General features: G+C 42.7%; 1 protein-coding gene and 1 long non-coding RNA gene across 2 annotated transcripts; one reads left to right on the top strand and one right to left on the bottom strand.

The window, feature by feature from the left end:
* Positions 1-6,117: 6,117 nt before the first annotated feature.
* On the bottom strand, positions 6,118-12,511 carry LOC121847212. Its single transcript, XR_006084150.1, has 2 exons — positions 12,213-12,511; positions 6,118-10,629 (listed from the first exon to the last, which is right to left on the bottom strand). It is a non-coding gene; the product is annotated as an uncharacterized LOC121847212 (long non-coding RNA).
* A 960-nt stretch (positions 12,512-13,471) lies between these two features.
* On the top strand, positions 13,472-15,169 carry LOC112258566 (eukaryotic translation initiation factor 1). Its single transcript, XM_024433007.2, has 4 exons — positions 13,472-13,638; positions 14,215-14,378; positions 14,461-14,562; positions 14,755-15,169. Exons 1-4 carry the CDS (start codon positions 13,608-13,610, stop codon positions 14,797-14,799), a joined length of 342 nt encoding a protein of 113 aa, XP_024288775.1. The 5' UTR covers positions 13,472-13,607; the 3' UTR covers positions 14,800-15,169.
* The last annotated feature ends 7,990 nt before the right edge of the window (positions 15,170-23,159 follow it).

Genomic DNA, 23,159 nt, shown 5'->3' with positions numbered 1-23,159 from the left:
CACACACATCTTTCTATACAGTATCGACATGCTTTTATTTGGGTTTCTATGCAAAGTATATGATTGAATGTTTCTTTAAGCCTGCAGCTAATTGCTTGAAATTAGACATATAGTGGGGTTTCATGGACAGAGTTTAATTTGGGACTAGGCTAATTCTACTTAAATTAACCCAGATAAAATAAATGGCTTTCTGAGATGTTGCTTAACTTCAGTTTAATTAGTTCAACACTAGGGAGTCCCAGACTAAGGTAAGTAAGGACTAACCAGGTCATCTTTGTGAAGTCTGATTAGATTAACAATGTGTACTTGGTGCTGACCTGAGGATGATTTTTTTAAAACAGGGATGGGACACTAATACATAAGCATTGTGTGGAATTGGAACAGGTCACCTAAACCAAACAATAGACAGAGGTAAAAGAAAACGTTCAAAGGATTTCAGTGACTTGAAAAAAAATCCTCTTGAAGCGAATTGTGTCAAACCACCCAATTATCGAGAACAAACAGCATGATTCATCAACAGAAAACAAAAATAATACCTCGACTACCATTTGTAATGAATTCAACTCAAATGAAAAAGTAAACAAAAAGGACAATATAACAACTTCATGTAAAATACTGTATTGTTGGCCCATTTTACAAATCAGTGTCACTTTGAAATGTTAGTTTTCTTGTGTAACACAACAGTGAGGCCTAAATGTTCTGTAAATGTTCTGTGTGACAGAAATCTAACACAACCATATCATACATACTTACTAAAATAATTTCTACACTGAACAATAATATAAACGCAACATATATTGTGTTGGTCCCATGTTCCATGAGCTGAAATAAAATATCCCCCCCCCCCCTTGTTTACATCCGTTAGTGAGCATTTCTCCTTTCCCAAGACAATCCATCCACCTGACAGGTGAGGCATATCAAGAAGCTGATTAACCAGAATGATCATTACACAGGTGCACCTTGTGCTGTGGACAATAAAAGGCCACTTTTTGCTTCTGAATATAAAATGCACTCTAAAATGTGCACTTTTGTCACACAACACCATGCCACATATGCCTCAAGATTTAAAGGAACTCGCAAATTGGCATGCTGACTGCAGGAATGTTCACCAGATCTGTTGCCAGAGAATTTAATGTTATTTTCTCTACCATAAGCCACCTCCAACATCATTGAATTTGGCATTAAGAGAATTTGGCATTAAGTCCAACCGGCCTAACAACCGCAGACCACGTGTAACCACGCCAGCCCAGGACTTCCACATCTGGCTTCTTCGCATGCGGAATCGTCTGAGACCAGCCACCCAGATAGCTGATGAAACTGAGGAGTATTTCTGTCAGTAATAAAGCCATTTTGTGGTGAAAAAGTCATTTTAATTTGCTGGGCCTGGTTGGCTCCCAAGTGGGTGGCCCTATGCACTCCCAGGCCCACTCATGGCTTCGCCCCTGCCCAGTCATGGGAAATCCATAGATTAGGGCCTATGGAATTTATTTTAATTGACTGATATCCTGATATGAACTGTCACTCAGTAAAATCATTGAAATTATTGCATGTTGCGTTTTATATTTGTGTTAAGTATATATTGTTTTGTCTTTCTAAGGTCCTGTGGAAAAACATAAAAACCTATTTAAAGAAGACAAAAGCTGTTGATTGTATGGAGGGTTTTCAAGGCTGGAAATACCAGAGACAGATTGGTCAAAAGACCAATTAGTGGAAAAAATATCATAATTGCTTGTCTAAACTCAGCCGTTGACAGTTCAGATGGGGGACCATTCAAATCCTCATTTGGTAGGATATTCATTCAACAAGTGTCATCATTGGACTTGGAATATGCAATTTTGTCAGTCATCTCTTGCACTCAGCTCACTACATCTGCAGCAGCCAGGGTGGAAGATTGTGTCACTAACATGGGCAGCAGGACAAAGACAAATAGGCTGTGATCATGCATGAGAAACTGGTGCTAAATACAATAGTTTCATGAGCGAAAAACAAATGTATTTAAAAGAAGAGCATGATATGAAGATGCACACCCTTCATGTTGAGTTGTCTATGAAGGAGGAGAGAAAAATTAAGCAGCAGCAGTACCAATGTTCCTCTCAAACCAGCACCAGTTTGGGGTCCCGATATTTCCATTTCTGAATCCATGGCTATTGTTTGCTTCAATCACTTGAGCTATCTTTGTTGTGAGAAGTGCTGCATTGCAAAAGCATCTCTGCAGGCTAGTCCAGTTGTGTTGTTGTCTGCCTCAACCATGGGAACATCTATCTGGGTCATCCTCATCTTCAATATGAGGATCTAGGAAGCCATTCTGTTTGAGGTAATTATGAAGCACTGCTGTTGAAATTATGACAATGCAGCATCTTCTTGGTTGAAAGCGCTAGTGTCAGTCTGTTATATCTGGAGTATTTCTCCTGTCTTATCCGGTGTTCTGTGCGAATTTAAGTATGCTCTCTCTAATTCTCTCTCTTTCTCTGAGGAGCTGAGCCCTAGGACCATGCCTCAGGGCTACCTGGCCTGATGACTCCTTGCTGTCCACAGTCCACCTGGTCGTGCTGCTGCTCCAATTTCAACAATTCTGCCTGCGGCTATGGAACCCTGACCTGTTCACCGGACGTGCTACCTTGTCCCAGACCTGCAGTTTTCAACTCTCCAGAGACAACAGGAGCGGTAGAGATACTCTGAATGATCGGCTATGAAAAGCCAACTGACATTTACTCCTGAGGTGCTGACCTGTTGCACCCTCTACAACCACTGTGATTATTATTACTTGACCTTGCTGGTCTATGAACATTTCAACATCCTGGCCATGTTCTGTTATAATCTCCACCTGGCACAGCCAGAAGAGGACTGGCCACCCCTCATAGCCTGGTTCCTCTCTACATTTCTTCCTGGGTTCTGGCCTTTCTAGGGAGTTTTCCTAGCCACCGTGCTTCTACACCTGCATTGCTTGCTGTTTGGGGTTTTAGGCTGGGTTTCTGTACAGCACTTTGTGACATCAACTGATGTAAGAAGTGCTTTATAAAATACATTTCATTGATTGATTGATGGGAATATGACATCCATCTATACTAAGGTGACCAGATTTCTGAAATGAAAAAATATCCAATGTTATTATCTATGAAATAAAAAAGGGGGACAATTTCAGTTTCAGGTATTTAGTCTAATAGGCACATTGTGATAGGCAGAGAAAACAACTATACTACAGAAACACTAACACTAACACTAACACTTCTTGCTCCTGTCCATAGATCATTCATTTGGGAGAACACTCTCTCGACTGGTGCATTACCTCCAGGTAAGCACATGACAACAGATGCTAATCTAGCCAGGTTAGTGTGTGGGATGTCATTCTCTTTGAAGTGGGTAACCACCGTGCTCCATCTCTGACTAAGTGGTGCCTCAGATGTTTTCCATTCTTCAAGCGATTCCCCCTTTAGGAACTCTTGCTGGCCAGTAACCTCGTCACACAATGCATTGTCATTGATGGTCACATTGGGGCATTTTTTCCTGCAGTGTGACTGCTGCCTTCTGGATCTCTTTACACAGAGGTTGCAGAGAATGTTTTCCAGGTTACATTTTTGGATGACCACCAAGACCTCAGCTGCAATTTCCTCTGCTGTTTTTCCATTCAATTCAACAACATCAGGCAGTTTTGTTTCCACAGATGTGTTGCCACCATATATCTTACAATATCTGACTACTATTGACAGCAACTTTACATGTCCATGATTGGACACATCAATGGACAGGGACACAAATTCAACCTGGTCTAGGTCCTGTGTTACCAAAGTAGTTGCCCATGTTGCTAACACGTTACTCACTATGGCGTCACATTTTGTCCTAGCACATGTAAACTTTGGCTCACAAAGCTTCTGTGTCAGTTGTGCTGTTGCAGTCCATAGATCTGTAACTATGATTGTGTTGCATAGTGTGGTATGCAAAGACACCCTCCTGCACAGCTAAACCATATTCTTCTTGGGAAGGCTCTACCTTCTTGAAGAATGTGGTGACAGAGGACATACCAACACGGCCAATCAGAGAGGCTTTATGCTTTTTCATCTGCTGATGTTCTACCACTGCCGTTCTTCTCCGGCTGACAATTGAAAGAGAGGAATTACAAAGGGTGCAGTGAACCATTCTATCGTCTTGACCTGAGCGTATAAATGGAAATTCTCTCATGTTTTTCATAAAAAGTGCATTTCCATTTCTTGGAAAGAGTCATTGTATCTCCTCTGTCTGTTCTTCTTCACTCTCCATGTGTCACTCTTCTAACTCTCTTAACTTTTTCTTCTCCTCCTCTTTTCTTCACTCGTCTTCCTTTCCTTCTCTTCACCTTTCCACCTCACTCTTCTACACTCTCCTTGCTTCACTCTTTTTACTCCCTGTTAGAAATTAGATATGTAGACGGGCGAGTCGGTCAAGGATCGATTCAGACAAGGTGGTAAATTGTATGACAAGCGACAGTTTATTCAGAGTGAAGATATCTAGAACAGCGTAATTACGGCTCCTCCGCTGGTTCGTACGGAACTGCAGGCAAAGAGACCGTTACAATCAATACACCACTTATATATAGAACAGAAAGTAGGTTGATTCTGGAAGATCGGATCTTTGGATTGGTTCAGCTGGGGTGTAGTCTGTAGTCTTCCGCCATTGGCTCAGTTGTCTGTCCGTCATCGTAGAATCCTCTTCGGGCACACAATGTTCAGCTACAAAGGAGATTATGTGTGTGTGCGCTGGTTTTGGCAATTAGTGTAATGCGGGAGCTATCCTGTAGGGGACCCCATAGGCTTTACTTTGAGTTGTAGCCCTGTATTAACAATAGTTTGGTCACCTGTATAAGAAATAGCATTTCTCTACAAAACCCTCTCTTCACGTCTCACCAGAGACGTGACACAACTTAACTAGATTCAGACACAAAGAGAAACTTCTCCCAAGGGGACTATGAAATAAGGCACGGTATTAAACAGAAATAGATATATATGTATTACCATCATGTTCTCCATTACATCCCACTATGTACTAAGTTGGCTACCAGCCACCTAGGAACTTACAACCCTCATTTAACAGAGCGGAGAACAGCTCAAAATAAAAGTAAAATGCTTGTCTACATAAGCCAACTTTTTCCCGCAGGAAAAAGTTGTGATTCCCTCTCTTCACATCTCCAAAGAGATGTGAATTAAACTAGGCAAGTCAGGCGGAATGATCCACTTGCATAACACATACATACATCCCCATAAGGCAACAGCAGATATATGTAAACCTAATAGGCACTCTCCTCCTCATCCTCGAATTCAAGTAGGTCTTTATCCAGCAGAGGAAACATCTGGGAAGGGGAGGAAGGGTCAATGGCTCTAGAGATAACCCTAGTGGTAAGGGAACGGATGCATGGAATGCAACAGCATCCACAGAGAACTAAAATGGCAGCGAACACCGAAATGGATACCAAAATGGAGGACACCAGGGTTTTATATTTACCAAACGCACTCATCCAGGAGTCCCACATCGAGGTATCAATCCCTGAATGAGATTTCATTTTACCATTAAGCGTCCGCAGACCTTCCAGAGCTATGGTCAAGCTACCATCCGAGGCTGTGTTATTAGGGATGAAAGTACAACACTGGTCACCAAACATAGAGCAAACTCCGCCCTTCTCAGAGAGTAACATATCAATGGCAATACGATTCTGGAATGTCATAAGAGAAGTTGCAGCCAGGCTCTCATGCTCCATACCGTTATCTCGCACCTGGCTCCTGTTATCTAACAAAAGACCGCTTGTTCTCGCAACCCCACGCTCTGAATGTGCCCTCCCTTCTGTATTTTTTTTTTTTTTTTTTTCAGCATGAGAAAGTCCCCTGGCCCTGACACTCTTAACAATGTTTCAAGTCAGCTATGTTGCATACCACTTACATACATCAACACAAGCCAACAGCAGATAATATTCAATCATATATATGGTAATGGCTATAATGTAAAACACAGGATCCAATAATCCCTCTTTTTCACACCCCCAAGGGTGTGAACAAAAATTCAGCAATGAATCATATAACAGTCACAAAGTTTAAAATACCTTCATGTCAAAAGAGAACAGCTCATTCAAAAACAGAACAAAAGAAAATGGTGTGAAATTTAAGTCCCCCTTTTGACACCCACAAGGGTGTCACTTAGCAAAAACAGGATAACACTTTGTTTATTGACATGTAAGATACAGGATAAAACTTTGGTCATGGAAAACAGAGTAAAGCAGAGCAAAGCATTATTATAAACCATCTGGTCCTCATCTACTACTATCCTGCACCAGTTGGGCTTCATGCCACCCAGGGACTCGAAACCTTCACAACAGGGAGAACAAACATACTGGAAAGAAAACCTATCATAAAAATGTATAACAAGGAACTGTGGTGGTGTAAGATTTATTCTACTACCTCACCCACAGCATACCATGGGTCATCCTCAGTCAGTCTCATCCTCCCCTGAAAGCATGCTTCAGTATCAGCATCTCCAACTGGAGCATCAAGCAAAGGCATCATCATGCCTGAAGCCTTCACCACATCTGTAACAGACTTCTTGAAACACGGTATGATGCAAGCATCACAACACATCAATAACAAAAATACAAGAATTAGGGTCAGAAATCCAGTAACCACCGTACTAGTGTACTTACCAAAACAGGCTCCCACCCAAGAGAACAGTCCAGACTCCTCCACCCCCGCCATGGTCCTCATCTCAGCAGATAATGCATCAAGTGCATCAAGCCCACTAAGGGCCTTAGATATACTACCATCTGGACTGGTGTTACGTGCAACATTGTTCACCGAACATCTTGCAGACGCCCCCCTGACTGGCAAGAAGCATATCCAAAGCAAGTCTATTCTGTCTGGCAACCCTAGATGTGGCCTCAAACTGTTCAGACATACTAGTGAGTGCATCACGGGGGTAATTAACAAAACGCTGTTGATCATAGTAGATGTAATGAATCCATGCAGTCTGCCTTGCATCCACTATGGCTGGACCTATAATCCATCATTCCTACCCAAGACCTGAAACTCATGAGGAACCCCCACTGGCACTCCCAACAGGTTAGTGTGTATGTCAACTACATCCTCTGTCCATGGAGCACTACGTCTATGTCTCCCATGGAATGGAATGTTTTCAGGTCCCCTGGATACAGAACCCAACAGCTGTTCAGCAGTAACATCAACAATGGTCAGTGGAATTATCAAACTGGTCAGAGCACACGTACCTTGCCAGTCTCCTCTAAGAATGGGTCTCAGCACTCTTTTGGGTCCACAGATCCACCACACATCAGCCAGACCACTAGTTTGGTTTAGGCCTGTAACTGGCCAAGTGGAATTAATGGCTATGTTACTACTGCAATCAGCTTCAGGCAATCTCTCATAATCAATGCCATTACCTGTACCCGTGATGCAACTGTAATTGCCCCCATATGCCTCAACACCCCAAGGGGCCCGATGAGGAGGTACTGTAGGAGACATAAGGCTCAAAGAGGAACAGAGAGTTGAATTGGGCTAAACCTGGTAAAAACCTCTCAGAATACACAACCACCCCTCTCCTTCTCCTGTAGCAAATGGGTGTGTAGCCAGAACAGGTCTAGCATGACCAATGTTTCATGTAACTCATGCAGTCCTTTCTTTTCAGGGTCTTAGCTGTATACCTCATATAAGACAGCCACAAATTGTCCCTACCATCAAAACCAGTCTCAGTGTCTAATTGATCAATAGCTGAATAGTCTCTAACATTAATTACCTGAATGGGATTTTTAACACAGTGGTGGCAGGTTCGGTCCAGGGGTGGTAGAGGAGTGTGTCTGGCCCTGGTTCGTCTGGGACCTCTGGTTTTGGCAGCACCTTAATAGAAAACCCACCCATCGTGTCTGTCCCGGTCCTTTGTAGTCCGAGGGTGTAAGTGTCTGCATCAGAGAGCTTAATAGTTTTGATGGTTAGTAGGATTTCATCACCTTTACAAAGTTCAACAGTGCTCCCAGGTTTTCCCCTATGCTATAAGGATACCCTCTTCTCCAATCCCAGAACTGTCCCAAGTCGGTTATCATGTAATCCCCATACGGACACCCTCCCAATTTAATATAATTTCATTTATAATTTTCGTCCACTTGTTCTGTAGACATACATTCAGCACTCCACGGGTCAGAACCTGGAATCCGCTGGTACATCACCATCTATTTCCATCGATTTCTCCAGAGTCCTGGAAATAAGGCCTCATACACAGGGAATTAGACAACAGCCCCATAAAACTAAAACAGTCACACAGGTGAATGTAGCCCATAATACAGTGATCATAATATTTTCCCCATTTTCTGAACATACTATCAAACCCAATTAATCAGAGAAGTATCCACCCCAGAGTTTTCTGTCAACCCGTGAGCCAGGGTGGTCAAACCAGCTGAGGCTTCGGGCACTGATTCGTCCAGAGCTGTGTTATTTGGGATGTCACCCACGATAAGACAGCTCAGACAAACAGCTTCCATGTGAAGCCCCACCCTTTCCCCGAGAACACATCACTTAGCAAGAGCCAGACACATCTTCACTTCTATGAACAAAAACAGGGGTGACAGGACAGGGAGGGTTACTTCATTCGAGAGATGGCCCCCGGAATTCTGTTAATTCCAGTTCTCCTCTCGAACACTGTTTATTGTTCGATAGTGTAAATGTGTCTTACCCTCCCGCCGTGCGATATGAATCCGGGTAGCTCTTTCAGCTAGCTGTCACCAGGGGACCTTGGTATGGTCCCCCCAACAAGCCTCTGGGACTGGATTGAGTGACTTCACCTGTAGCTCACCTATAATGCATAAAATGCTGGACATACAGGCTTGGTTAACAAACAGTTTCTCATATGTTTTATCTGATTATATCTTTACCTTCTATGCCCATTTGTTTAGCTACATTTTTTTTTTTTTAAATGATTAGTTTCTTATCCAATAGGCCCCATCCTATCCTAGACCACAATTTACCTATCCCCCTTTTGATACCTGGCTCTGCCCAGGTAACAACCTTACCTACTCTAAATAATGACTTAGGTAAGATTAGTATATTATCCTTCTGTTCTGACATTATCATGTATGAGCACCCCTTTAATTTTCCACATGTCCAATTCTCCCTTTTGTCTCCACTCAGTGACTGTTATCTACACATTCTGTTATCTTTGCTCGTCCTGGCTCCCTTCTAAAACTTCTCCTCTCTGCTCTCCAACCTTCAAGGTCTCTGCAGTGCGGGGGAGGGCTCTTCTGTCTGCCTTTTCCCATGTTTCCACATTTTAACTAAATGTCTCACTGTCTGGCTTTATCTAAACTCATGGATTTTTATTTTTAGAAAAACATGTCTATGGTGGCAATTTCTAAAGTCTTTATATAGGTTAAGTAAACTCCACTATAATTAAATTTCAAAAAACTTTTTTAATCTTTTCATTTATTTTTTAGACAGTATTACCCATGACCACAAATTCATTATTCAAATGGCACCCCCTTGTGGCTGATCAGACCACCCGAGAGAGCCATGAAAGCAGGTCAAAGGTTACACCATCCCCCTACATTCGTGTTCCATACCATATTAGACATATTAAAGAACCCTTTATCCTTAAAATAAAATATAAATCATTTGTGTAATTAAAACTCATAAAAAAAAACTAAAAGTTCCATATGTGAGCGTGCCTCTTTAAAATATCATGTCTCTGGGAACATGGAAATCCCCTTAACCCAAACATGTACTACATAAACAAAACCTAATAATTATGATAATCCCCTCAAACTCAAATAATTTGTCTCGATGTTTCATGTCTTATTCGTGTTTCTCCAAATTGTCTCCCCAAATCTACAAAAAGAATTTCACGTTAATAGAGTTGAACACTTTTTTTTCCCAACAGTCATGCACACCCCCTCAATATTCTATGATATAACTCTCATCAGCAAGCCTGCGACTTTTTCAACATTCTCACCGGTACCAGCTCCAACTGAAATACCTAATGTACCACACTCGCTTGGTCCCCGACCTCATTCATACCGATATTAGTCCCCGACTGAATATCAAGCATATTTCATGCACACGATTTGAGTCTCACAAATCTTCATTTACGCCAGAGCACATCTAAAACATTGTTTGAACATTCACTCAATATAGTCAACACATCTAAAACATTGTCTAAACATTCGTTCAATTTATCATTCAGTAGACATATGCATTTACAAACACACAAATAAACCGGGGCCAGATATGCCCAGTCTAGTCCAGGGATAACCCCTGTCTCTAGGAGGCCTATTAGCCGATGCTGATGGGAGTCTGGTCCACATCGTCACCTGCTAATCGGGTTGTATTGGAGCCGAATTCAAGTCGCTCAAGTCGACCCTGACCTCTGTCAGTGTTCTATTGGGTATCGAAGCTGGTGCACAATGAGTCAAGTGGTGCCAAGGCGCCCCTGATTTACCTTTGACCTGGACCGAGTGTGAAGTAACCTCCTTCACTTCGTACGGTCCAGTCCACCTGGGATCCTGCCACTTTCTCTTGTGGACCATGATCCTTACCCAGTCTCCGACCTTTACCCTTGGTTGCTCTGGATCTCCCGTCAGCTCCCCCCCATGGACTTTGTGTATCTGTTTGGAAAGAGCTGCGGACAGTTCCGTCAATTTTCTTACATAGTCAGTCATACCTATCTGGTGTACATCAAGAGGGGGCATATGACCTCCCTCTCTTGGTGGACCTGGCATTACTCTTCCTGTCATTATTTCGTGGGGTGAGAGATGAGTCCCTGCCCCAGGTGATGACCTCATGGCCATCAACGCCAGTGGCAGGGCCTCCACCCATGTCAGTTTTGTACCTGCACACACCTTGGCTATCTTAGCCTTCAGAGACTAATATCGCTCCTTGGTTCCCCTCTATGTTCTCTGTACACACTGGATGTGCAGGAGGTGGGGGTTCCCCTCCCCTCTGACTTCAAGCTGCTCCCGTTCCCCTGCTCCATCTATGAATGGATTCCTCGTGTGGCCACTGGGGCGGAGCTGTTCTCGCATAGATCGAGGGGCATGCATGTCAGATGGCCCTGGTGTGCACCTTTGTGCACCCCCTGGTGTGGAGTAACCCTGTGGGCCAGGCTTTAATTCTTCACACTCCAGGTGGCCCCCTTTGATCAACGTATCCCCTTTTTTCTTTTACAAGGAACACAGGGGCCTGTGTTGAGGAACCCTTTTCCGTTTTTTTTTATTCAGTTGTGCTCTTAGCGCCTCTTCGATGGCCCAAGTTCCTATCTTCAGTTCCACTTCTGCCCTTTCTCTCTGTTTAGTCCCTTTTTCTTATATACGTGATTTTTGTTCTTTTCTACTTCCTTGTCTCTGGCCTCCTGCAACGTCCCTCTCAACTCACATTCCCTCGTTTTCAGCTGGGCCCCTGTTGGCGGCCCCCCTCCTAGATAACCTGCTTGTGTCCATCTTAACTTCAATCCCTCCCAAACTTTCTTTATAGGCTTCCATCGTTCCTTTCCCCCTGATCTATATTCTATTTTTTGTTCTAGGAACTCATTAAACCTCAGCTTTGGAGTATTGGGGGTCGCCATTGTGAATTTGCTTTAAACGTAATTTAATCGTAGTTTTAATCGAAATTCTCTCCTTCTATCTCACCACCAACAATCTTAATGGAAACAATTACAACCACATTGCATTTTAACAAACAGTTACAAATAGACAAAACAAGACAAAACAAGACAAAACAACACGTTACACATGTCCGACCCCTATCGGTGAATCTCTATCAGACTGGCCGTACCGGGACACGGGATAAAATTACAATTTATCCCCTTCGGCGCCAGATTTAATGAATAGTGTTTAGCTATCCCCTACTGATCTCTATCCCCGACCCCTATCGGAACTATCCAGGCCTTAAAAGTGATCACTCATCATTGAAAGCTAGCAGACTGTGCTGACCGGGTCACGGGTCCCAAAATTACAATTTGTCCCCTCGGCGCCAGATTTAATGAATAGTAATTAGCTATCCCCTTACTGATATCTCATCAATGATTTAAATCACACCGGCCGTCGCCGGTTCGTTACTACATATGTTCACATACACTGTTCTTTCGACTCGTCAGCAAATTATAAATTTACACAAGAATTCATACTTACTCGGAAAAAAAACTGATCAAAATTTGGACAGACTATACGACAATATGCAAAGTTTGATTTAACAGGCTTTGCCTACCTTTTTTATGGTGCACCTTGAGATCAGTTTTCCGAGTTGAGCAGAATTGTTGTCCTCCCCCGAAAGTCTTCACCCGTCCTCCGTGAACCGTCCTTTCACCAACTCGCCCTCTCACACCCAAATCAACTCACTTCGACTGGATCGTTAGTAAACCATCCTCTGCCTACCAAGTTCTGTTAGAAATTAGATATGTAGACGGGCGAGTCGGTCAAGGATCGATTCAGACAAGGTGGTAAATTGTATGACAAGCGACAGTTTATTCAGAGTGAAGATATCTAGAACAGCGTAATTACGGCTCCTCCGCTGGTTCGTACGGAACTGCAGGCAAAGAGACCGTTACAATCAATACACCACTTATATATAGAACAGAAAGTAGGTTGATTCTGGAAGATCGGATCTTTGGATTGGTTCAGCTGGGGTGTAGTCTGTAGTCTTCCGCCATTGGCTCAGTTGTCTGTCCGTCATCGTAGAATCCTCTTCGGGCACACAATGTTCAGCTACAAAGGAGATTATGTGTGTGTGCGCTGGTTTTGGCAATTAGTGTAATGCGGGAGCTATCCTGTAGGGGACCCCATAAGCTTTACTTTGAGTTGTAGCCCTGTATTAACAATAGTTTGGTCACCTGTATAAGAAATAGCATTTCTCTACGTTGTGGATTCACTTGATACTTGCTAGCTTCTGGCTGAGTTTGCCACAGCGGTTTTCTCTAAAACTATCGCGAGCAAGTAGTTAGTAGAAGAAGAAGAGTGAATGAAGCTGCTATAGGGAGCAGCCCCCTCTGTTGGCCTAAACAAGCACAACGCGATTGAGACGTCAACCGGTAGGCTCTGCTGCCCGGTCTTTCTTGCCAAGTAAACTATTTCACGTTCCGGTATGTTTTTAACGCACAGTTAAAAACGGAGACATTTCCGGGGACAGCTCCAGCCGGGGACAGGCCACCAAAAACGGGGACTGTCCCCGGAAAACGGGGACGTCTGGTCACCCTAAATACAGCCAATGACTCCAGGAAAGTTCCCATATTCATATAACTCTACCTTGGAGTTAGCTAAGGTCTTCACATTTAATTGAGATATTTGTGCTATATTTTTTTAATGCAGCCTAGTGGATATTTTCCCCCCAGAAATACCTAAATAATTATGTCATCCTTCCAGTGAAATAGGGTGGCGTAGCACACGTCCATACGTACGTCAAAAACGTCGGTGACGGTGGTTTCGGGGAGGCGCTGTAAAAGGTTCTGTACCACTTTGCAATCTGAACGATGTCCATTTTGTGAAAGCCGGTCAGCCGACTAAAGCTTCGTCCCCGTGTAAAGGAAGATTCAAAGAAAAACAGAAATTGGGCAGACCCGTCGATCGCTAGCCAGTTATTATCCGAAAGCAAAGTCAATCTTATCGTATGTCCGCTATCCAGAACCTCCAAACTTTCGGTAAGACATTTCAACCATCTCGGCTAACGTGATTAGCGGGGGGAATGGCTGTTGGTAATGTTAGCTAGCATTTGCAAACATGTTGACGACGTTACAACTAAATATAACGTTTGATTTTAATCATAAATTGTAAATACATCTCTTCATAAAACATCTGGTTAGTTATATCGAGAACATTCCCTTCAGATTGCAAAAAGTTATGAATAGCATGCCAGGTGTTTTTAAACGTTGACCAACACCTATCGACATCATCAGACGAAGTTAATGGCCTTGTTTAACGTTTGGTCCCAACACGGATTTGTAGCCGTTATAGCAAATTCGTCTGTATTGTGGACACATTCATCAACGTACAATACCTAACGTTATTCGGTTTTACCAGCATCTGAGCAGCGTTTTGCTTGGGCCTGAGACTCGTGGGTAGGACGTTAACATCACCAGTTTATCGGCCTGCATTTTTTTAAATCATCTAGGTCAAACAAAACAGTGATATCTTAGGTATCACTTTAGGTTGCTTGTTTTGAACTCTATTTTTGTCTTAAGTAAATTGATTTGTTTTTAATGGTGTTCTTCCCACAGACCCATTTGCTGATGCAACTAAGGGTAATGACAGACTCCCATCTGGGACTGACGATTACATCCACATAAGAATCCAGCAGCGTAACGGGAGGAAGACTCTGACCACGGTCCAGGGCATAGCCATCGACTATGATAAGAAGAAGCTAGTCAAGGCCTTTAAGAAGGTATGTTATGGCTGAGTTTACACTAGGTGGTAAACTAAAAAAAGTTCCATGTCTTGTTTGACTAGTTCTGCTTTGTCAACAGAAATTTGCCTGCAATGGGACAGTGATTGAGCACCCAGAGTATGGGGAAGTGATTCAGCTGCAAGGTGACCAGCGCAAGAATATCTGCACGTTTCTGATTGAGGTAGGTTTGACTCTTGTCCCTGCTTTAGCACATTGCACCCAGCTTATACTCCATACTTGTGTGTACTAAGTGGCCATCTGTCATGGCTCCTACAGATGGCTCTCATAGAAAAGCACCTGTCTGTAAATGTTCTGTGACTGAAGTTCAGAGTTCCTTTGTGTGATGTCTCTTCTGCCCTCATCCCACTTCCAGATTGGCCTGGCGAAAGAGGAGCAGCTCAAGGTCCACGGATTCTAGAAGCTCTCAGCAGCCTCATCTCCCCTGGTCCTGATACACTACATGGCCAAAATTATGTGGACACCCCTTCAAATTAGTGGATTCGGCTATTTCGGCCACACCCATTGCTGACCGGTGTATAAAATAGAGTACATGCCATCCAATCTCCATAGACAAACATTGGCAGTAGAATGGTCCGTACTGAAGAGCTCAGTGACTTTCAACGTGGCACCGTCATAGGATGCCACCTTTCCAACAAGTCAGTTCGTCAAATCTCTGCCTTGCTAGAGCTACCCCGGTCAACTGTAAGTGCTGTTATTGTGAAGTGGAAACGTCTAGGAGCAACAACGGCTCAGCCGAGAAGTGGTAGGCCGCACAAGCTCACAGAAGGGGATCGCCAAGTGCTGAAGCAAGTAGCATGTAAAGATCGTCTGTCCTCGGTTGCAACACTTACTACTGAGTTCCAAACTGCCTCTGGAAGCAACGTCAGCACAATAACTGTTCGTCGGGAGCTTCATGAAATGGGTTTCCATGGCCGAGCAGCCGCACACACGCCTCAGATCACCATGCGCAATGCGAAGCGTCGGCTGGAGTGGTGTAAAGCTCACCGCCATTGGACACTGGAGCAGTGGAAACGCATTCTCTGGAGTGATGAATCACGCTTCACCATCTGGCAGTCCGATGGGCGAATCTGGGTTTGGCGGATGCCAGGAGAACGCTACCTGCCCGAATGCATAGTGCCAACTGTAAAGTTTGGTGGGGAAGGAATAATGGTCTGGGGCTGTTTTTCATGGTTTGGGCTAGGCCCCTTAGTTCCAGTAAAGGGAAATCTTAACGCTGCAGCATACAATGAAATTCTAGATGATTCTGTGCTTCCAACTTTGTGGCAACAGTTTGGGGAAGGCCCTTTCCTGTTTCAGCATGACAATGCCCCCATGCACAAAGCGAGGTCCGTACAGGACTGGTTTGTTGAGCTCGGTGTGGAAGAACTTGACTGGCCTGCACAGAGCCCTGACCTCAACCCCATCGAACACCTTTGGGATGAATTGGAACGCCGACTGCGAGCCAGGCCTAATCGACCAACATCAGTGCCCGACCTCACTAATGCTCTTGTGGCTGAATGGAAGCAAGTCCCTGCAGCAATGTTCCAACATTTAGTGGAAAGCCTTCCCAGAAGAGTGGAGGCTGTTATAGCAGCAAAGGGGGGACCAACTCCTTATTAATTCCCATGAGATTGACAAGCAGGCGTCCACATACTTTTGGTCATGTACACTGAATAAAAATATAACTGCAGCAATTTCAATGATTTTACTGTGTTACAGTTCATAAAAGAAATCAGACAATTTAAATAAATTCATTAGGCCCTAATCTATTGATTTCATATGAATGGGCAGGGCCGCAGCAATGGGTGGGTCTGGGAGGGCATAGGCCTACCATCTTGGGAGCCAAGCCCAATCAATCAGAATGAGTTTTTCCTGACAAAAGGGCTTTATTACAGACAACCTCCTCAGTAACCTTTCATTTACAGGGATGTAAACAAATTTGTGCACAAAATTTGAGAAATGTTTTTTGTGCTTTTGGCAAATGTTTGTGAGCTTCTATTTCAGCTCGTAAAATGTTGGTTCCACATTTCAAATGTTGCATTTATATTTTTGTTCAGTGCTGTGCCAATATCTCTGTTTAAATGTTTTCCCCATTAGATTTTGTTTGTATCGAATTTATGTCTGTGCCCAGTGGTGTCCTTCGTTTGCTTATCTACTTTCCCTCCCTCCCACTACTTTGCTGAAAGGATGGGCTAGAATTCTACTTGGTGACAGGTCACAAATGATCCAGAGTAAGTCGTCTGGTCATAAGATGATGCTTAAGAGCAAAATGAGACTGTGGAAGGTGTTGAGTGATAGGTCCCCATGTAGACCTACCTGGTTCTGAAGGTTATCGATCATCCCCAAGTGGTAACTCATGTCTTTACGGTCACCAAGGGATCTTCTCTCCCAATGTTCCTTGATCTGTAGCTCAAGCTTCGTGTTGATTCCCTCTAGTGAGTGCACCTGAACCACACAGACATCAACATCGATCCTCACACATTCATACAACACACATCCTAGGTAGACTTCTCACTGTTTTAGCCACTAAGAGAGGAATCGCAACTGAGTACTTGAAAGCACTGGGTGGCCGTTCTATCGCATCTGACCAGAATATCATCTGATTTTTACACCTAATGATAGGAGCAACTGCATTGATGCTGTCACGGCTGCTGTCAACATCCCTAAAACCTGGGGTCTGATGTGATGCTATAAAGGGCTTTTTTGAACTGTGCAAAAATGTTACATGTTTTTGTCTATTGAAAGCAAGGGTAGGTGTGAAGAAACCCTGCCCACTACACAGATCTACAAAAACAGTTGTGGGTATGTCTATGATGGAATTATGTTTTCTTCTCTTTCAAATGTAAATTGGATGGTTCTGAAGGCAGGATCACAGTGAAAAAAGGTCTATATGGAGACAGAATACCTTGTAAAACTTTTTTTGTTTCTGGAAGTGGACCAATAAATACATTTTTAAGTTGCCTACAGTGAAAATACATTAACTAGTTAAGTGAAATATAATGCAACATCAATAGTCACATTTTAAGTGGTAAATTGAATAAAACATTACGCTCTTTATTATAAACTGGGTGGTTCGTGCCCTGAATGCTGACAGCTGTGGTATAGCAGACTGTATACCATGGGTATGACATCTTTTTTTACTGCTCTAATAATGTTAGTAACCAGTTTTTAATAGCAATAAGGCACCTCGGGGGTTTGTAGTATGTGGCCAATATACCACACCTTCTCGGGCCTTATTGCGTAATTAGGACACTGTCCTAAAGTCACCAGAAGAATATTCTGTTCCAAAATGTTGACACATTGCTTAAAGCTAATTTGTTGTTGAAAGGTAATCATTTCCACCCAAAATGACAGGTACTTTTTACATGTTATGTCTGACAAAAACTGTTCAAGCTAAATTCTAGCTATAGGCGGCATATAATCTTGGAATTTAATGAAGTTCAAAAATTTCCATTGCCACAGAAAGATTAATGGCTTGTTTATTCTGTGGGGAAATGTTATCAGACCAGCTTGACATTATTTATAAGTGAAGATATGAAAAGTGACAATGACGATAAAGGCCACTGGTGGCTCGGTGGATGCCACCCTATCTCGACACCAGTTTTTCCCAAGTGGTGCGTCAGGACCTATTGGTGGGTTGAGGTCAGTTCCTTTTTTTGTGGGCGTCAAAAGACACTAACAACTGTAGGACCCACTGCATGGATGAACAGTGGCTAACTGCAAGATCATTGAGTGTCAATGAGTGTGTTGTTTACAGCAAGAATGCCACTCATGATACTTTTTCTCCTTTGGTGGCACTACACCAAATCTATGTTGGTGACAATGATGTACAACAACCGTAATCTCTTAATGATCCTTTTTTGTCACTGTCATAAGATTACCATTAAGGGAGAGGTTAGCAGCAAGGCCTGATTTCCTGTTGTTTTGAAAGGGCTACGTAAGTTTTCAGTTTTCCCCTCCCCACATCACTTCCAGACAGTCCTAGCTAAATTGCTACCCAGAAGTGATGTCATATTGAGATACAAATGGCAGCATTGGAAGTTTAAGAGGAGTTGTGCCTGTATGGGGCTGATCTAGTGGCCAGGTAGTGTTACCTGCAGCACATAAACATTACACTGTGAGCGGCGAACAAAACCTGATAGTGTTGTATTATTACAGTCAGCAGCATCTGTATGCTTTTAGATTCAACCATCAGGTTCAACTTTATAAAGAATGTAGTCAAGTCAGGTGATGGATTTCATAACAGAGAGGAGTTTGACTTTTCTGTGCATGTTAGTGTGTTTATCAATTGTTCTACTGGCATAATCGGATCATAGTAAAGTACAGTAGATACCTAACACTCCCAAAGTGATCTGTAAATCTTTAACGTTTGAACACACATGCGATGAAGATTCTGCTTTAATTATATGTAAATCTACTCAGTTCAGAAACAATCAAGGTATGAAAGAAAGGCACCTGGTAAGAGAGAGACAAGTTGATGCACAGGATCAGCGTTAAATGTTTATAACCCCACTAATTTCCAAAATACAACCAAAAGGTTAGGTTGAGTTGTAACCTGGTTTTTACTGTTCTGACAAGGTGCTTTGAGGACAATTCAAAAGGTGTGGCTTGTAGAGTTCACTTAGGGTCAGTCAGCCACACCACCAGTGAATTTACACTAGGCTTAGGCCTGGCTGCAATATCAATCCTACCCACAGGACTATGTGAACTATACAAAAGGTCCTTGAGGTCATCCCAGTTGATGATAACGCTGTCTCAAACTCTGTACCAGGAGGTGTATCATAGTTGGTATTTGTTTACCCATGATGCACCTCCAGAGAATGGAGAGGTAAAGGTTGTGTTCACTGATCAGACATTGCATGCATCAACCATTGTTTGCATGCCACATCATCGACTGTCTGGCAACAGATTACTGGAGCATATTATGTGTTTAGCTGATGCGTGGAATACTTATCCAGGCGTTGTAAGATCTGGCATGCGCCAGCAATGTCTGCAGATACCAAGATCTTTGGGTGTGCACGTTTTGCAAAGCAGGGAGACGCCGAAGTAAATGATTGCTATACAGCTGGGAGCGGTGAATGTCGTAACTAAATAAAACAACAGAAAATAAAAAATTAGCGGTCTGGCAAGGGAAGGGCTGGTTTTTAAATATTGTGTATATTTAGTTCTTGTGAACAAATTTCCATTTGTTACCCATGTCAATTCTTCCTTTTTTCAACATACTTTTATTTCTGTTTTCTGGACAGGCAAACGCTGCCAAATACTAGACAGTAAACCAATAAAACATGGTGAACTACCCAGCAGAGGTGTGGTGCTGCCGGAGTGCTTTTTTCAATTTGAGAATACACAGAGCTGGTAAAACTATTTCTGGAAAATTTTATCTAAATAAATGATGTTTCATTTCCACAAAAATTCCATGAAAAACGATAGAATGACAAACCAAATAAATATGTATATCAGTCTAGAAGTATAAAATTGTGGTTTCTTCCCTGTCTTCTCTCTGGCGCTGGTGAGAATGATGAAGAACTATAGGCTACGTGTGTGCACTACAGAAGACTGTCTGAGGCTTGACCACTGTGGCCAATTCGAACATGGGGGAAAAAAATCCTAATTCACTTTGTGTTTGCCTTTATAAAATAAAACTCTATGGACCCCTCTTGCGCATTGCAACCCAGAACGACACCGTTCTGCTGAGGACACCCAAACCACAAATCTCAAGGAGCCTGATCCTCTCTGGAAGCTGCTGTAGCTCTGCTTGGGATATTTAGCCTACGTGGGCTATTGTTTGAGACACAGGGCCCATTCTAACTTGGTATGTCAGGGTGGGAATTTGGAAATGTGAATTGGGCCAAGTTAGAGGTCATAATGCATTTAGATTATAGTGTATTGCGATGCATGAATACACAACACCAAAAGCTTGATTTTTATGGCTGTTTTAAAAGGAATTTCCTGCATTTCTACATGGTATTGATTTATGTTCACTAATTGGTCAATTGATATGATAGCATGTTTAATCTATGCAAATAAATTATATGAATAGTTCATCTCTGTTTCATTTGATTCTTTAATAAGGTATATTGTAACCATGTGATCAAGCTGATTTATGATACAGCGTGTAAGCTACACAATATAATGTACACAAATGCCTACTCGCAATAAAGCTCTCCTCGCAACCATTGCAATGATATTAAGCAGTTCCAGTTCCACTGTGCTTTTTTCGTTCTTCCCGTCTAATCAGGGATGGATTTAGACCGGGGACATCAGGTAGGTGCAATTCATTATCAGTTAAAACAGAAAATGAGTAGGCTCCAGACCTTGGAGGGTAAGAGCTAAATACCCCTTGGCCATAGTCTACAAATAGCTATACCACATAGTCATAGGAAATGTTCCCTCAAAAAAATTCAGCACTGAGCAAATTTCAGGTCTCTGTGCACAAACTTGAACATTGTGAAAATTCGGTGCTACTTTTTTTGAGTGTTTACTGTGAACTCTGAGTCTGTACCCACTTTAAGTTTTAACAGTGGCCAAGTAGCCTACTGTTGCCATTTCATTTGATGAAACAATAAACGCCCGTGAAGCTATAATGAGAACTGTGCTGACACAAGCAACTAACATAGACAATCACCCACAAACAAACAGTGAAACCCAGGCTACCTAAGTATGATTCTCAATCAGAGACAACTAATGACACCTGCCTCTGATTGAGAACCATACTAGGCCGAAACATAGAAATCCCAAAATCATAGAAAAACAAACATAGACTGCCCACCCCATCTCACGCCCTGACCATACTAAATAATGACAAAACAAAGGAAATAAAGGTCAGAACGTGACAGACGTGCATGACTACTCCATTTCTTTTGCCTAAGATATTGATTATCAATGTCCAACCAGACGCCAGAGAGAACACCTTTTACCGATGCCCTGCTCTGAAAATCAAAGCTGTCCACTTCATGAGTCGATACTTTTGCAAGCCACAATGCACACTCCTTTTGCTCTTTGGATACACACGATATCGACACCATACCATTCCTGGTTTCTTTGACTGCGTCCACTTTTCCCAATGCCTTCTTCACCATCCTCGTGACATCCAAAGGGTTTCCTCAAATGAACATCCTTAACCAAAAATCGTACTCCAACAAGCAATGATTCATCAGACTCATTTCCCAAAACAATTGTAGCCCTTTTCATTCCGTTCTTGGACTTCACTGTTGTCCACTCATCTTCCTCACTAACTGTACTCGACGCACTTTCATCTTCAAACAACACTTCTGCTTCCGTCATCTCAATCAATCATTCCATCAAATGTATTTATGAAGCCCTTTCTACATCAGCAGATGTCAAAGACCGCCAACTTACTACCCTGAGACAAGGCTGAGTATTGGGGGGCCAAAACCAGACAGGAAGATCATGTCAGTGACTCCGTGTTTAGCACTAACTGAAGTTTATTTAGTGCTTTACATGAGTAGCTGGAGAGTAGAGCCTTGCAGTAGTCTAATCTAGAAGTGACAAAAGCGTAGATTAGCTTTTCTGCATCATTTTTGGACAAAAAGTTTCTGATTTTATGAAGATGCAAAAAAGTCTGTCCTTAAAATATTATTATTTTTTTTTTTTTTACCCCCTTTTTTCTCCCCAATTTCATGGTATCCAATTGTTAGTAGCTACTATCTTGTCTCATTGCTACAACTCCCATACGGGCTCGGGAGAGACGAAGGTTGAAAGTCATGCGTCCTCCGATACACAACCCAACCAAGCCGCACTGCTTCTTAACACAGCGCGCATCCAACCCGGAAGCAAGCCGCACCAATGTGTCAGAGGAACCACCTTGCACCTGGCAACCTTGGTTAGCGTGCACTGCGCCCGGCCCGCCACAGGAGTCGCTGGTGCGCGATGAGACAAGGATATCCCTACCGGCCAATCCCTCCCTAACCCGGACGATGCTATGCCAATTGTGTGTCATCCACATAGCAGTGAAAGTTGACTTTGTGTTTCCGGATGACATCACCAAGAGGTAGAATATATAGTGAAAACAATATTGGTCCTTAAACGGAACCTTGAGGAACACTGAAATAATTAACTTGTCAGAGGACAAACCATCCACAGAGACAAAGTGATATCTTTCCGACAGATAAGATCTAAACCAGGCAAGAACTTGTCCGTGTAGACCAATTTGGGTTTCCAATCTCTCCAAAAGAATGTGGTGATCGAAGCAGAACTAAGGTCTAGGATCATGAGAACAGATGCAGAGCTTTGGTCCGATTCCACTAAAAGGTAATTTACCACCTTCACGAGTGCAGTGCTATGATGGGCTCTAAAACTAGACTGAAGCATTTCGTATACATTATTTGTCTTCAGGAAGGTAATGAGTTGCTGTGCAACAGCTTTTTTATTTTTATTTGAGAGGAATGGGAGATTCGATAAAGGCTGATCGTTTTTTACATTTTCCAGATCAAGGTTTAGCTTTTTCAAGAGAGGCTTCATAAATGCTACTTTTGGTGTGTTTGGTACACATCCTGAGGATTGGGAGTCATTTATTATGTTCAAAATAGGAGGGCAAAGCACAGGAAGTAGCTCTTTCAGTAGTTTCGTTGGAATAGGGTCCAGTATGCAGCTTGAAGGTTTAGAGGCCATGATTATTTTCATGAATGTGTCAAGAGATACAGGATTAAAAAACTTGATTATCTCCATTAATCCTAGGTCCTGACAGTTCTGTGCAGACTCAGGACAACTGAGCTTTGGAGAAATACGCAGATTCAAAGAGGGGTCCGTAATTTGCTT

Source organism: Oncorhynchus tshawytscha, linkage group LG09 (genome assembly GCF_018296145.1).
Source record: "Oncorhynchus tshawytscha isolate Ot180627B linkage group LG09, Otsh_v2.0, whole genome shotgun sequence".
Taxonomy (NCBI): Eukaryota; Metazoa; Chordata; class Actinopteri; order Salmoniformes; family Salmonidae; genus Oncorhynchus; species Oncorhynchus tshawytscha.
Note: the sequence above shows the minus strand (reverse complement) of the source record. Positions and strands in the feature narration are given on the sequence as shown.

Excerpts from the sequence above, each read along its gene's own strand:
- LOC112258566 (XM_024433007.2), top strand. The coding sequence starts at position 13,608 with ATGTCCGCTATCCAGAACCTCCAAACTTTCG. Across the intron at positions 14,379-14,460 it reads TAGTCAAGGCCTTTAAGAAG|AAATTTGCCTGCAATGGGAC; the intron begins GTATGTTATGGC and ends CTTTGTCAACAG. Across the intron at positions 14,563-14,754 it reads TCTGCACGTTTCTGATTGAG|ATTGGCCTGGCGAAAGAGGA; the intron begins GTAGGTTTGACT and ends TCCCACTTCCAG.